Genomic DNA, 12,515 nt, shown 5'->3' on the forward strand with positions numbered 1-12,515 from the left:
ATAACTCGGTATATCTCTGGGAAGGTGAAAACAAAGCTGACCTCATGACCAGGCGAGTTTAATTTCGTTGGCATGTCAGCCACATGGAATTTCTATAGACAAGGGTTTTAATAGCGTTCTCACTGCCAGAGTGGGAACACCACAGGGAGCTCAGCACTGCTTTTGCTGAAGTGATTGCCAATACTCTAAACGCATGCACAAGATACCTTCTGCTACATATGCTTTAAGGTGGGGAAGTTGTTAAGTGGTGACAACTCAATTAGTGTTGGATATTCACACATTAAAGGTGTCTCTTGCAGCCTGCAGGGTTGCCGGGCTGTCAGAGACACAGTTTTCATATTGCTCAGGTCAGAAGCTGAATAACCTGTGATTAAACAAAAGTTGACAAAAGAACTTCGAAAGTATTAATATGTCTTTTTTTATAATTACCACTAGATAGACTACAAAAAGAAATAGAACAACTAAGATGACTAAGAGACCAGAGCACCTCTCCTATGAGGAAAGGCTGAGAGAGCTGAGACTGTTCAGCCTAGAGAAAGCTCAGGGAGGATCTCATCAATGTATATAAATATGTGAAGGGAGGGTGCAAAGAGCAGGGAGCCAGCCTCCTCTCAGTGGTGCCCAACAACTAGACCAGAGGCAACGGGCACAAACTGAAACACCGGAGGTTTCCTCTGAACATCAGGAAACACTTTCTCTCCATAAGGGTGACCAAGCACTGGCACAGGTTCCCCAGGGACGTTGTGGAGTCTCTATTGTTGGAGGTATTCAAAAGCTGACTGGACATGGCCCTGGGTAACCAGCTGTAGGTGGCCCAGCTTGGGCAGGAAGGGCCGGACAAGATGACTTCCAGAGGTCTCAGCCAACCTCAACCATTCTATGATTTTGTGAACTATAAATTATTAGAACTGAGAAAACTTTGATACTCCCACCATCAAGTGGATTTCTCCCTACAACAAGTAAGTGAACACTGTTTCCAAAATAAAAATAGCCTTCCATGAAAAGAAGATCATCTGAAGTGACTACAAAACACATAGGAAGAACTGCAGAAGAAACAGGGGCCATCAAACAAAACATCTTCTGACTGTAAAATCAGGTCTGAGGAATTTGCGCCAGGACTGGTAGAGGTTTCAAAACTTGTGCAACAGTTTGTGTCCATAGCAACTCATGTAGTTTTGGGGAAAAAAATAAAGAACCAAAAAAAGACATGCATCTAAGTAGACAGTAGAGAGTACAAGCAGATGCACTGCAGCTTTTCTATCTAATCTGATTGCCTTGTGAAGAACACTTCTTCTCTCCTCTTTAGCATTGAGAAGGATCTGAAAAAGCTATCCAGATCCAGAATATCTATTTGTTTATGTACCTGAGCTACAACTTATAGGTCATACACAGCCGGCAAGGACGTCATGTTTCCTGGCATACACCACCTGAAAGTAGCCATCAAGAATGAGTGCACATGGTAACGAAAGGGCCATGAAGCTTAAAAATAATTAAAAAAAGGAATATAAATCAGAGAGGGCTGCTCCTACCAAAACAATTCCTCTAGCCTATCTGTTGTTTGCCCTGGGAGCAAAAGCAAGATAAGAACAGTTGTTCTCTCAACAACTCCCTCAGTTTGCTGTCACTAGTAAAATCATGTATATGCTGTGCAGCACTAACGCTGGACATTGCATTCATGCAAAAAGTTCAATATTTCAGGGAAGTGCCAGACCTACACCTCACACTGGCTATGTTGTGCATGCAGAGTATATGTGGCTGTACAGCTAGCCGAATCAAGTCTGAGGCCCACCCTGCTGGAAAATTCATGCACTGCAAATACAGTATGCTGCCAGGAGGCAGCTGTTTCCATTGTGACTGTGCAAATCAGTCTTTTTCTTCCAGCTGTCAAGTGCACAGACATAAGTGTTGGTTAATAGGAGATTTGGGGAACTTTCCAAGAAATTGATTAGGTGGTTTCAGGAAAAGCAAGATATTTTGCTGAGCTCAGGTTAAAACATACTTCTGATACTTAGGACTGATGCCTTGAAGAAAGCATCAGACTTGTGCTGGAAGCTTCGTGGGTTAAATCCTGGTTTCAGTACAGCTAACCTTGCAATGAGCCTTGACTGGAAAGAACAAGTTGTCCTCTTCTAGCCACATGAAGTCAAAGGCTTCTCCAAGTACTTTAGCTATATTATTTACCAAACGGAGACCTAAATCTAAACCCAAAATGCTGCATCTGCTGTTTATGGCCCAGACAACTCAAAAGCCAGGTATATAGGTGTTGCACTCATTAATTATTATTCTTGCTTCCTGGAATTCTTCAGCATTACCCAAGTCTCATCTTAATTAAGCCATGGCTAACATGTGATCCTTCAGCTTCATAAAGACACTCAATCTAAAATTGATACCTTCCAAGGGAGTGGTCATAAGCTCCTTTTCAAGTCAGTGGAGAGTCACACAGATTTAATTATCTAAAATAGACCGGACTTCTTGTTCCCCAGAAGAACTATGCCTCTGCTCTGAACCCAGGCAATTATCTTCAAATATTGACAGAACAAGAGAAGTGTTGAGAGATGTGAATCCAGCAACGGTCTCTTCTGCAAACGTCCCACATGCTTCTTAGGCAAATGCTCTGTCAAGAAAGAGGAAAAGATTAAGGGAGAGAAACCAACGCCTCTGGCACCCTACTTATGAGAGCTGTTGGTTCAAGTTGTGTGGTGTTGTGGACACGCTGGAGGGAAGGGATGCCATCCAGAGGGACCTTGACAGGCTGAAGAGGTGGGCCTGTGAGAACCTCATGAAGTTCAACAAGGCCAAGGGCAAGGTGCTGCACACGGGTCAGGGCAATCCCAAGTACAGGCTGGACGGAGAATGGATTGAGAGCAGCCCTGAGGAAAGGGACTTGGGAGTGCTGGTGGATGAGAAGCTCAACATGAGCCGGCAATGTGCACTGGCAGCCCAGAAAGCCAACTGTATCCTGGGCTGTATCAAAAGAAGTGTGGCCAGCAGGTCGAGGGAAGTGATTCTGCCCCTCTACTCAGCTATTGTGAGACCCCACCTGGAATACTGTGTTCAGCTCTGGAGTCCCCAACACAAGAAGGACATGGAGCTACTGGAACGAGTCCAGAGGAGGGCCACGAAGATGATAAGAGAGCTATGAAGACAGGCTGAAAGAGTTGGGGCTGTTCAGCCTGGAGAAGAGGAGGCTCTGGGGTGACCTTATAGCGGTCTTCCAGTACCTCAAGGGGGCCTACAGGAAAGATGGGGAGAGGCTGTTCAGGAGGGCCTGTTGTGATAGGACAAGGGCTAATGGTTTTAAAATAGAGGGAGGTAGATTCAGGTTGGATATTAGGAAAAAATTTTTTACCATGAGAGTTGTAGAACACTGGAACAGGTTGCCCAGAGAGGTGGTGGATGCTCCATCCCTGGAGACGTTCAAGGCCAGGTTGGATGAGGCCCTGAGCAACCTGATCTAGTTGGAGATGTCCCTGTTCCTTGCAGGGGGGTTGGACTAGATGACCTTTGAGGGTCCCTTCCAGCCCTAACCATTCTATGATTCTATGACAGGCTGAGAGAGTTGGGGCTGTTCAGCCTGGAGAAGAGAAGGCTCTGGGGTGATCTTATAGCAGCTTTCCAGTACCTAAAGGGGGCCTACAGCAAAGCTGGAGAGGGACTTTTGACAAGGGCGTGTAGTGATAGGACAAGGGGCAATGGATTTAAACTGAAAGAGGGCAGATTTAGGTTAGATATAAGAAAGAAATTCTTTACATTGAGGGTGGTGAGGTACTGGAACAGGTTGCCCAGAGAAGTTGTGGATGCCCCATCCCTAGAGGTATTCAAGGCCAGGTTGGATGAGGCTTTGGGCTACCTGGTGTAGTGGAGGGTTTCCCTGCCCATGGCAGGGGAGCTGGAACTAGATGATCTTTGAGGTCCCTTCCAACCCAAATCATTCTATGATTCTATGACCTCCCAACAGAACTCTTCCAATTTACTTGCTTACATGAAGGCAGAGATGCCCTGACAAAGCCTATAGTAATGGTATTTAAGACAATTAAGAGATTTAACTAAAATAACCAGTAAAATAACAAACAAAACTCTAACTTTGAGGGCCTGACACATTTACAGTTCCATTCTCACATGGTGAGTCCTCATAAGTGAAAAACTCAATCCAGGCAGGTCAGAATTGTAAGCATTACCTAAGCTGAACTCTTCTCACTCCCACTACAGTAGAGACTTTGTCTCTCTGCTTCGGGCTATAGCAATGGCCAAATAAACTAATGATTCAGTATTTTCAAACTAGCACTCTTCTGACAAAGACGACACAGGATGACCTTCGTAAACATCCCTAACAGCTTCAAGACCTCAAAACACACAGGTGGCTATGACATGAAAGAGATCATGCTAACCCCAAAGAGGCTGAAAGATCACAGGTTCTGGAGAGGTCCTGTTCAAAGAAAGTACGCTTGAAATGCCCTCAAATTTTGGACAACCTTAACTCTGCAAGAGAGTGGAGGCTGTTATCTGAATCAAATTTCCCACATAAAGCTTTTTTTTTCTTTTTAAATGGAGTATGTGGTGGAGGAAAAAAGCACCTAGAGATGTGACAAGAAATCAGAAATGTTTTGGCCCTCACCTACAGTCCGGTATTTTCACTCAACACTTCCCAGCATCTGGGAGAACAGGATGAGTTTCTTACATTTTTCCAAGGGAAGCCATTTTAGAAACACAGTCTTGTTGTTTAATGACACATCATTAGTAGCATTTTAAAAACCAGCACCGTTCAGTGTTATCTCTATATTAATCCTCTGGTCTGTGCAGATATTCCCCAATCAAGACAAAACAGGAGACAAAGTATATTAGCCAGAGAGAGCCCGGACATCCTCCAGCAGGAATCGCCGCCGGGAGCATGTTCACGGGGATCCTTTTAGAGAGAGCACCAGGCACAGGGTATTTTGGACATCCCGTCCTGGGCCTCACAGAGTCACCTTGTACACGTGCACGGAGCGCAGGCAGGCACCTCTCTGTAAAAAGGGATTCACTTACAAGCAGGAGATTAAGGCAGAGCTGGAAGACAGGACACCGACCACCATCCTCTTCTGGCCAAAGGGGGGGCCAGTATTTACAGAGACAAAATTTGCACGTGGATGCAGGAAAAGCAAGCTCCCGCCCCACGGACGCCTCTGCCGCCACACACACCACCACGCCGTGTGAATCCCGCAGCGCTGCCCTCCGGCGGGCGGGCGGGGGGGGGGGGGGGGGGGGGAGGGGAGTGGAAAAAGGGGGAAGGAGGGGGAAGGAGGGGGAAGGAGGGGGAAGGAGGGGGAAGGAGGGGAAGAAGGAGGAGAAGGAGGAGGAGGAGGAGGAGGAGGAGGAGGAGGAGGAGGAGGAGGAGGAGGAGGAGGAGGGGGAGCAGCGCCCCTCCCACATCCCCCCCAGAGGCCACGCCCCCTTCGCCGCTCCCGCCCACTCGGCGGCGCCGCGCCGCTCTTAGCCCCGCCCCTTTCCCCTCCCCTCCGCCTGTCTCCCGGGGAACCAATAAGAGGGCGGCAATGCCCGGCTGGCCCCGCCCCGCCCCGCCGGGAGCCACCCCTTCCGACGGAAAGGCGTCGTGGCGTTGTCCAAGATGGTGGCGGGAGGGTTGTGTCTGTGTGGGCTCATCAGGTACCGGGGTTGCGAGGGCGGCCGTGTGTGTGGGGGCGGCGCGTCCTCGCAGCGGAGGGGGAGGGGAGAAGGAGGCTCCGCGCCTCCATGGCCCCCTGCCAAGCCGCAGCCACGCTCCCCCGTCCCTGCCCGGGCATCGCGCACCCGCTCCGCCTCCCCCCCCGCCCTCCGTGCCTCCCCTGAGGAGAGGAGGCCGCCGGGCAGGGCGAGGTGGGATGGATCCCTGCCCGCTTCTTTCTCGCTTTGCCACCGGCTTCGGATGGGTTAATGTGCTTTCCCGCGACTTCATCCCGAGAATGAAAGCGTTACGTGTCAGCCGTGACGCGTGGCTCGCCGTGAGCAGCTCCTTCAATGTCGAGTAATGGTGTTTGTCGTAACGCGTAGCGCAGCATCAGAAACCAGGCTCTGTCGGCTGTGAAGCGCGGGAGGCCAAAAAGAGGCTCTTGTGAGAGGCCTCCGTTCCTGCGTTAGGAGAGCGGCGCGGTGGCGAGCAAAGGGAGTGCCCCTGTCAGGGACCTGAGGGCACGGGTCTGTCCAGAGAAACTGCTCAGAGCCTCTCTGGGCAATTACAGAATCACAGAATGTCAGGGATTGGAAGGGACCTCAAGGGATCATCTAGTCCAGTCCCCCTGCCGGAGCAGGACCACCTAGATCAGATCACACAAGAACGCGTCCAGGCAGGTTTTGAACATCTCCAGAGAAGGAGACTCCACAACCTCTCTGGGCAGCCTGTTCCAGTGTTCTGTTGCCCTTACTGGGAAGAAGTATTGGCACAGCTCTTCAAACCTCAGGGGAATGGAAAGTGTGGTTTCTGGTTCATGCACTGCAGACTGGCCTAAGTAGCTCTGCAGCAAAGCAGTTGGCATTAAGGCAGCCCAAACAGGAGCTTGGACTGAAGAGAACTCTTAAAAAAAAAAATGTATTTAGAAATCATTTCATGAGTTGTGTTGTGCTGGGTTGCTGAGGGCATGTAACCTTTATAGTGTATCTAGCACATGGAGCTAAACATAGATACATGGCATGAATAAACAGTAATGAATGATTGAGAAGTAACATAAGGAAAAATATATTTGGCTAAACAACGTAGAATAGCATTTTTTTTCTGTAGCTGTTAAAAACAACACAGATATTGATGATTTCTGAGATTAGAAGAACTAAAATTGTTGAACTCCCTGTAGCACTACCTGTGAGCCTTTCTCTCTCGATTTCACACATAGTATTTCTTCAAAGCAATTTTAAAATTTCTGGCTTGTTTCAGATTGCTGTGCTCATTGTTAATCCCTGCATTATTTCTAAGTGGAATTTTATGTGTCTGCTTGGTGGTACTATTGTGGGGAATACGGCTCTGGATACAACAAAGGAAAAAACAGTTGACCTCAGCAGGAAAGGATGGGAAGCGGCCGTTGCTGGTTGCCTTTTTTCACCCATATTGCAATGCAGGTGGTGGAGGGGAGAGAGTCTTGTGGTGTGCCATAAGAACGCTCCAGAAAAAGTAAGCTTATATGTTTATCAAATACCATTATTTTATTCTCAGCTACTGATGTATTATTTATGCACATTTTGGCATTTTATATATTTAAATAGGTATTATTGGTCTACTGGTCCTACATTTTTTTTTTACATCTGAGTTTCACCTGGTTGCACCATTCCACTTCATCCCTTTACCCAGATTTTGATCTTTCCTGCTGTGGCATCTCTCACTTCTTTCTCTCCTTGGGAGAACCACTCCTCCCTCATCAGTTTTCTCATGCTGGTATGGAATTTTGCATAGCCATAACTCATCAGTAGATAACTGATAATCTCCATACTTGCCTCTTGGTGCAGGAGGCAAACCAAGTTAATATCTAAAGCAGATTTAACATTGGCACATCCCCTGTCTTGCACAGGCATCTAAACTTTACTCATGCTATGCACTAGACGGATATCTCCTAATGTAGGACAAAGCATTCTTAAGTCTGTAGAATACTATGAGCTCCTTATATGTTTTACTCAAAGAAAAATAAAATTCCCCAAGTCCTCAGCCATATGTTTTTTTTCTGCAGGTCAGAACTTTAACTGTGGAAGTATAAGGAAAAGTATAATTTCGTTAAAATTGTTTCAGAGCTAGGCCAGACATTTGTTCTCACATACTTTCTGAGTAATTTTGAATGGATAATATTTTAGTTTCATGTTAAAAAAATTGAAGAGAAGAATGTATGAAATTATTTTCCGTTACTTTTGCAGGTACAGAAATGTAACATGTGTTGTTTACACTGGTGATGGAGATGCCACTGGAGAAGAAATAGTAGAAGGTGCTTTCAGAAGATTCAATATTAAAATAACTCACCCTGTAAAGTTTGTATTTTTAGAAAAACGCTACCTTGTGGAAGCTTCTCTTTACCCTCACTTCACTTTACTGGGACAAAGTTTGGGATCAGTGTTTCTCGGCTGGGAAGCTCTCCTAAAGTGCATTCCTGATATTTATATTGACTCAATGGGTTATGCCTTCACGCTTCCCCTCTTTAAATATTTAGGAGGTTGTCGTGTTGGATGCTACGTCCATTATCCCACTATCAGCACCGATATGCTTTCTGTTGTTAGGAATCAGGATACCAGGTTTAACAATGCAGCCTTCATTACAAACAATCCACTTTTCAGCAAATTTAAACTTTTCTACTACTACTTCTTTGCTTTCATGTACGGATTGGTGGGTTCCTGCAGTGATGTGGTTATGGTTAATTCTTCCTGGACGCTAAATCACATCCTTTCCCTCTGGAGAGCTGGGGCTTGCACTAGCGTTGTGTATCCACCATGCGATGTTCAGACCTTCCTGGATATTCCACTGGAAGAGGAAAAGAGCACGACTGAACATTCCATTGTTTCTGTCAGCCAGTTCAGGCCTGAAAAAGATCATCCTTTGCAAATCAGAGCCTTTGCTAAATTGGTGAAAGAGAAGAGACTGGGGCAGCAGCCATCATTGAAGCTTATCTTAATTGGAGGCTGTCGTAACCAGCAAGATGAAGAGCGTGTAAATAACCTTAAAGGTCTTTGTGAAGAGCTGGGAGTTAGTAACGATGTGACGTTCAGAATAAACATTCCCTTTGAGGAGCTAAAGAGACACCTGGCTGAGGCCACCATCGGCCTGCATACGATGTGGAACGAGCACTTCGGGATCGGTCAGTATCTTTCCTCAGTGTTCAGTCATGTGCCCCACCTGAGGACACAGCTCAGGGGAGGGCTTCAGTTCATGATTAAGGTTCCTTAGTGTAGGTGTCTGAGCATAGGGGTCTGCATGCCAAGCAGGTGTCCAGCTGCCATTGCTGTGAGAAGTGATCTAGTTGAGGTGAAGCGTACAGGACCGATTCTGATGACCCACCACTAGGTGCTACTGTAGTGCAAGCTGAAGTGCTGTAGACGTCACAGACTTATTAATTACGGGCATCCTCTAGTCACCTAAATAGCCAGCTGCTCCCATCTGTGCTGCCCAGGATGTTCTGCCTGACCTCCAGCTATCGCTCTGCAAGGAGGTGGGTCATTGCAAAGTCCTCTGTTAGGTTTGCCAGCCTTATGCAGATGCCTTCCATACCAAATGGAGCCTCAAAACACAGCAGGTACTTTGGTTTAAGCACCTTAGATTGTGCCCTGTTGGCTCCACTGACTGCAGGGGAAGCTTAGACACAGTTCACGTGTAGACATCCGTGTGCAGAGATTTTGGTCATGGGTGTCTCAACTTTCACTTGAAGTGCCTAGTATTATGCGATGGGGCTCTAGCTGCTGTCTCAGAGGTGTGAGTCTCCCACAGATCCTGTCTCTTACTTGTAAGCCAAATGTAAGCCACCAGGTACCCTTGGTCGTCTCATTGCACTAGGCATCTGTGCGAAGGCAATTAAATCAAGTCCTTAAGTCAGTCGCTGTAGCATGGAGCAGGGTGCCACAGAGGAGCTGGGACATGGTTTGCAATGTGCTGGCATACAGAATTAAGGTATTGGGATTAGTCAAGTCCTGACTTAGAATTTAAGATTGCCCATCAGTCATAAATCTACAACGGGAGATTTAGATTACATATAAGGAAGAAATTTTTCATTCAGAGGGTGGTGAGGTAGTGGAACAGGTTGCCCAGAGAAGTTGTGGATGCCCCACCCCTGGAAGTGTTCAAGGCCAGGTTGGATGAGGCTTTGGGCAACCTAGTGTAGTGGAGGATTTCCCTACCCATGGCAGGGGGGTTGGAACTAGATGATCTTTGAGGTCCCTTCCAACCCTAACCATTCTATGATTCTATGATTCTACGACAGGGTAAGTTAGCAGCCAAGCAGATGGATGCCATACTTAGCTATAATGTGACTAAACTGCAATTAATGTCATCACACTTTATTAGAATACAAGTTAAGTAAGTATCAGGAAGAGTAGTTTGTAGGAACTTGGTATAAAAAAATTTACTCTAAAGTGTCTCTCAGAAGCAACTGCCACAAAATGGAAAGAATGGTTTCTCATTTTTTCCCCCACAAAACACTATTTTTTTTTTAAAGTGATACAATCACACTGTGATTTTTAATTTCAGCATGATTTCACCTTCTCCAGTGGCTTTTTGCCTTTAAGAAAAAAATAAACACATGCCAAAAGTTTGGAGAATTATTTATCGTTTGCAATTTTTGAGCTAGGGGAACTTTTAAAAAATCAAATCAGATTAACAGCAATTAAAGTGGTTTGTGAGGTCTGTTCTGAAACTATAGAGGAGAATTAAGTTGATGTATACATTATGTGCTATTCTCCCTCTACTTTTGGCTGAGGGAAGCTTAATATCAGATTCCCATGTCATTAAAACTTCTTCCATCAAAAATACAGATGTAGCAATAACAATTTTTACTAGCCTTGCTGAGTTGTCAAAAGCTATAAAGATTTGTTAATCTGCAAAATACTGAGCTGAGTATCATCTGATTGAAACATGCATAGTCAGCGTTTCTCTCAGTAGCCTTCTAAATGTTAAAGTCTTCCATGTGGATGAGAAAATGAATACAGTGACATTCAGCTCTAAATTTTAATTGTTTTTTGCAGCTGCCACCATACATAAAAGCAGCATTGCAGTGTTCATAGAATGATTTGGGTAGGGAGGGACCTTAAAGCTCATGTAGTGTTGTAACAGAGCAGAACAGAATAGTGTTCTGTCACAGAGCAGAACAAAACTATGCAGTGTTCTGTCACAGAGCCACCTTCCATGTTTATCTTTACATTGGTTTCAATATCTAGCTTTTTTTTCCCCATGTATACCGCTGATATAATCTACCTGAGGTAAATTGAGTATGTTCCAAGAACCACAACTTAACCAATTATATCTGATTTCTAATTTCAATTTAATATGTTTAAGAGAAACTATCATTTCAGTCCTTAGGACTGAAAAACTTAAATTTTTCTTATGAGACCATTTACTCTGTGTTTTTCAAACTGATCTAGAACAGCAGTCTGTAGTAACTTGTAATTCTGAGTGAATTTTACTGCGGTTAACTTTCCAGTGTCTTACAGAAAGCCAAAGTACGTGATGTGCACATTCATATCTGCATGTTTTTATCTTTTACAGGAGTGGTTGAATGTATGGCAGCTGGCACAGTTATCCTGGCTCACCATTCCGGAGGGCCCAAATTGGATATTGTGGTTCCCTATGAAGGACGTATTACAGGCTTCCTAGCAGAAAATGAGGACAGTTATGCTGAGACGATGGCTTATATCCTCTCTTTGTCTCCTGAAAAAAGGTTAGAGATCAGAGAAAATGCTCGTCGGTCTGTGCACAGGTTTTCTGACCAGCATTTTGAAGAGACATTCCTGTTATCGGTGGAGCCATTATTTAAATAAATGTGTATTATAAAAATGTATATAAATAAAATTACCTTTGTATTTGACTGTGTGTCACCTGTAAATATATGTAATCAGTGATCCCTTGGTCCCATCCAATAATGAGATTTTTTTTCCTTTATCTCAGGATATCTGCTTTATGTAATATAGATTTTTTTTTTTTTTTTTTACTGGGAAACCAATGCTCCTGAAAATTTTCTGTCGACTACATGACAGTACGGTGCAGTGTGAAATCCTCTGGATTCACACCACCATTGTATTTCCTTGGTAACTGATCTACATCTGCAAGTTCTTTTATTTATTGAATACTTTCAGTCTCCACCCATTTCATGACTCTTCACCCACAATCACAGCTTTTAAAGTCAACGCTTTTGTTTGATAGCTTTTGTACCCAGAATATTTTTTTCCAGAATCTGTAGCACATTTTCAGTTTGCTGTCCCCTGTTGTGTGGCAAAAATCTATTATGTGGGATTTTAATTGTGGTTCTGGAGATTTCATTACCTACAATGATTCCTTTAGGTTAATCATATGGTGTTTTGCTAGCTTCCTTTTTAATAAGGGTAATAATTGCACTTGTCTATGATCCTCATATTAGCTACTTCTTCATGCCCTTTCACAGTATGACAACTTAATGGTATTATTCCAGCCCTATGCTATTAAAAGGTTTTCTGTTCCTAGGGAATAGAAGGATCTAGATTAGAGGGCATGATTACTTTTTATACAAACATGAACATTAAAGCTCTAAACTAATGCTTATTATAAAACCGAGAACACAGTGAACAAAATGTTCAAAAATTGGACATCTGCTTTTGTATCACACATGGAAAAACATACAGTCCTTTTTGAGCCATCAAAACAGTGTTTTATATTTTAGCAAACCAAGAGAGGTGCAAAAAGCTACTGAAATCAGACTTCAGAATGTGGTTTTTCCCTCTAAGCTTCACCTTGATCATATGAAATTTTGTATGTGAAAAAAGATGGTTGGAAGAACCGACTGTTCCATTTTTTATTAGGAATTGGGAAATGCACAATTCTCATGGTGCTAACA

At 44.5% G+C, this 12,515-nt stretch overlaps 1 protein-coding gene across 1 annotated transcript; it reads left to right on the forward strand.

Moving 5' to 3' along the window:
- Window positions 1-5,586: 5,586 nt before the first annotated feature.
- ALG11 (ALG11 alpha-1,2-mannosyltransferase) lies at window positions 5,587-11,466 on the forward strand. Its single transcript, XM_086612435.1, has 4 exons — window positions 5,587-5,643; window positions 6,902-7,135; window positions 7,867-8,798; window positions 11,195-11,466. The coding sequence occupies exons 1-4, from the start codon at window positions 5,606-5,608 to the stop codon at window positions 11,464-11,466; spliced, it is 1,476 nt and encodes a 491-aa protein (XP_086468561.1). The 5' UTR covers window positions 5,587-5,605.
- Window positions 11,467-12,515: the final 1,049 nt, after the last annotated feature.

The sequence above is a fragment of the Tauraco erythrolophus genome, chromosome 1, assembly GCF_009769465.1.
Source record: "Tauraco erythrolophus isolate bTauEry1 chromosome 1, bTauEry1.pri, whole genome shotgun sequence".
Lineage (NCBI taxonomy): Eukaryota > Metazoa > Chordata > Aves > Musophagiformes > Musophagidae > Tauraco > Tauraco erythrolophus.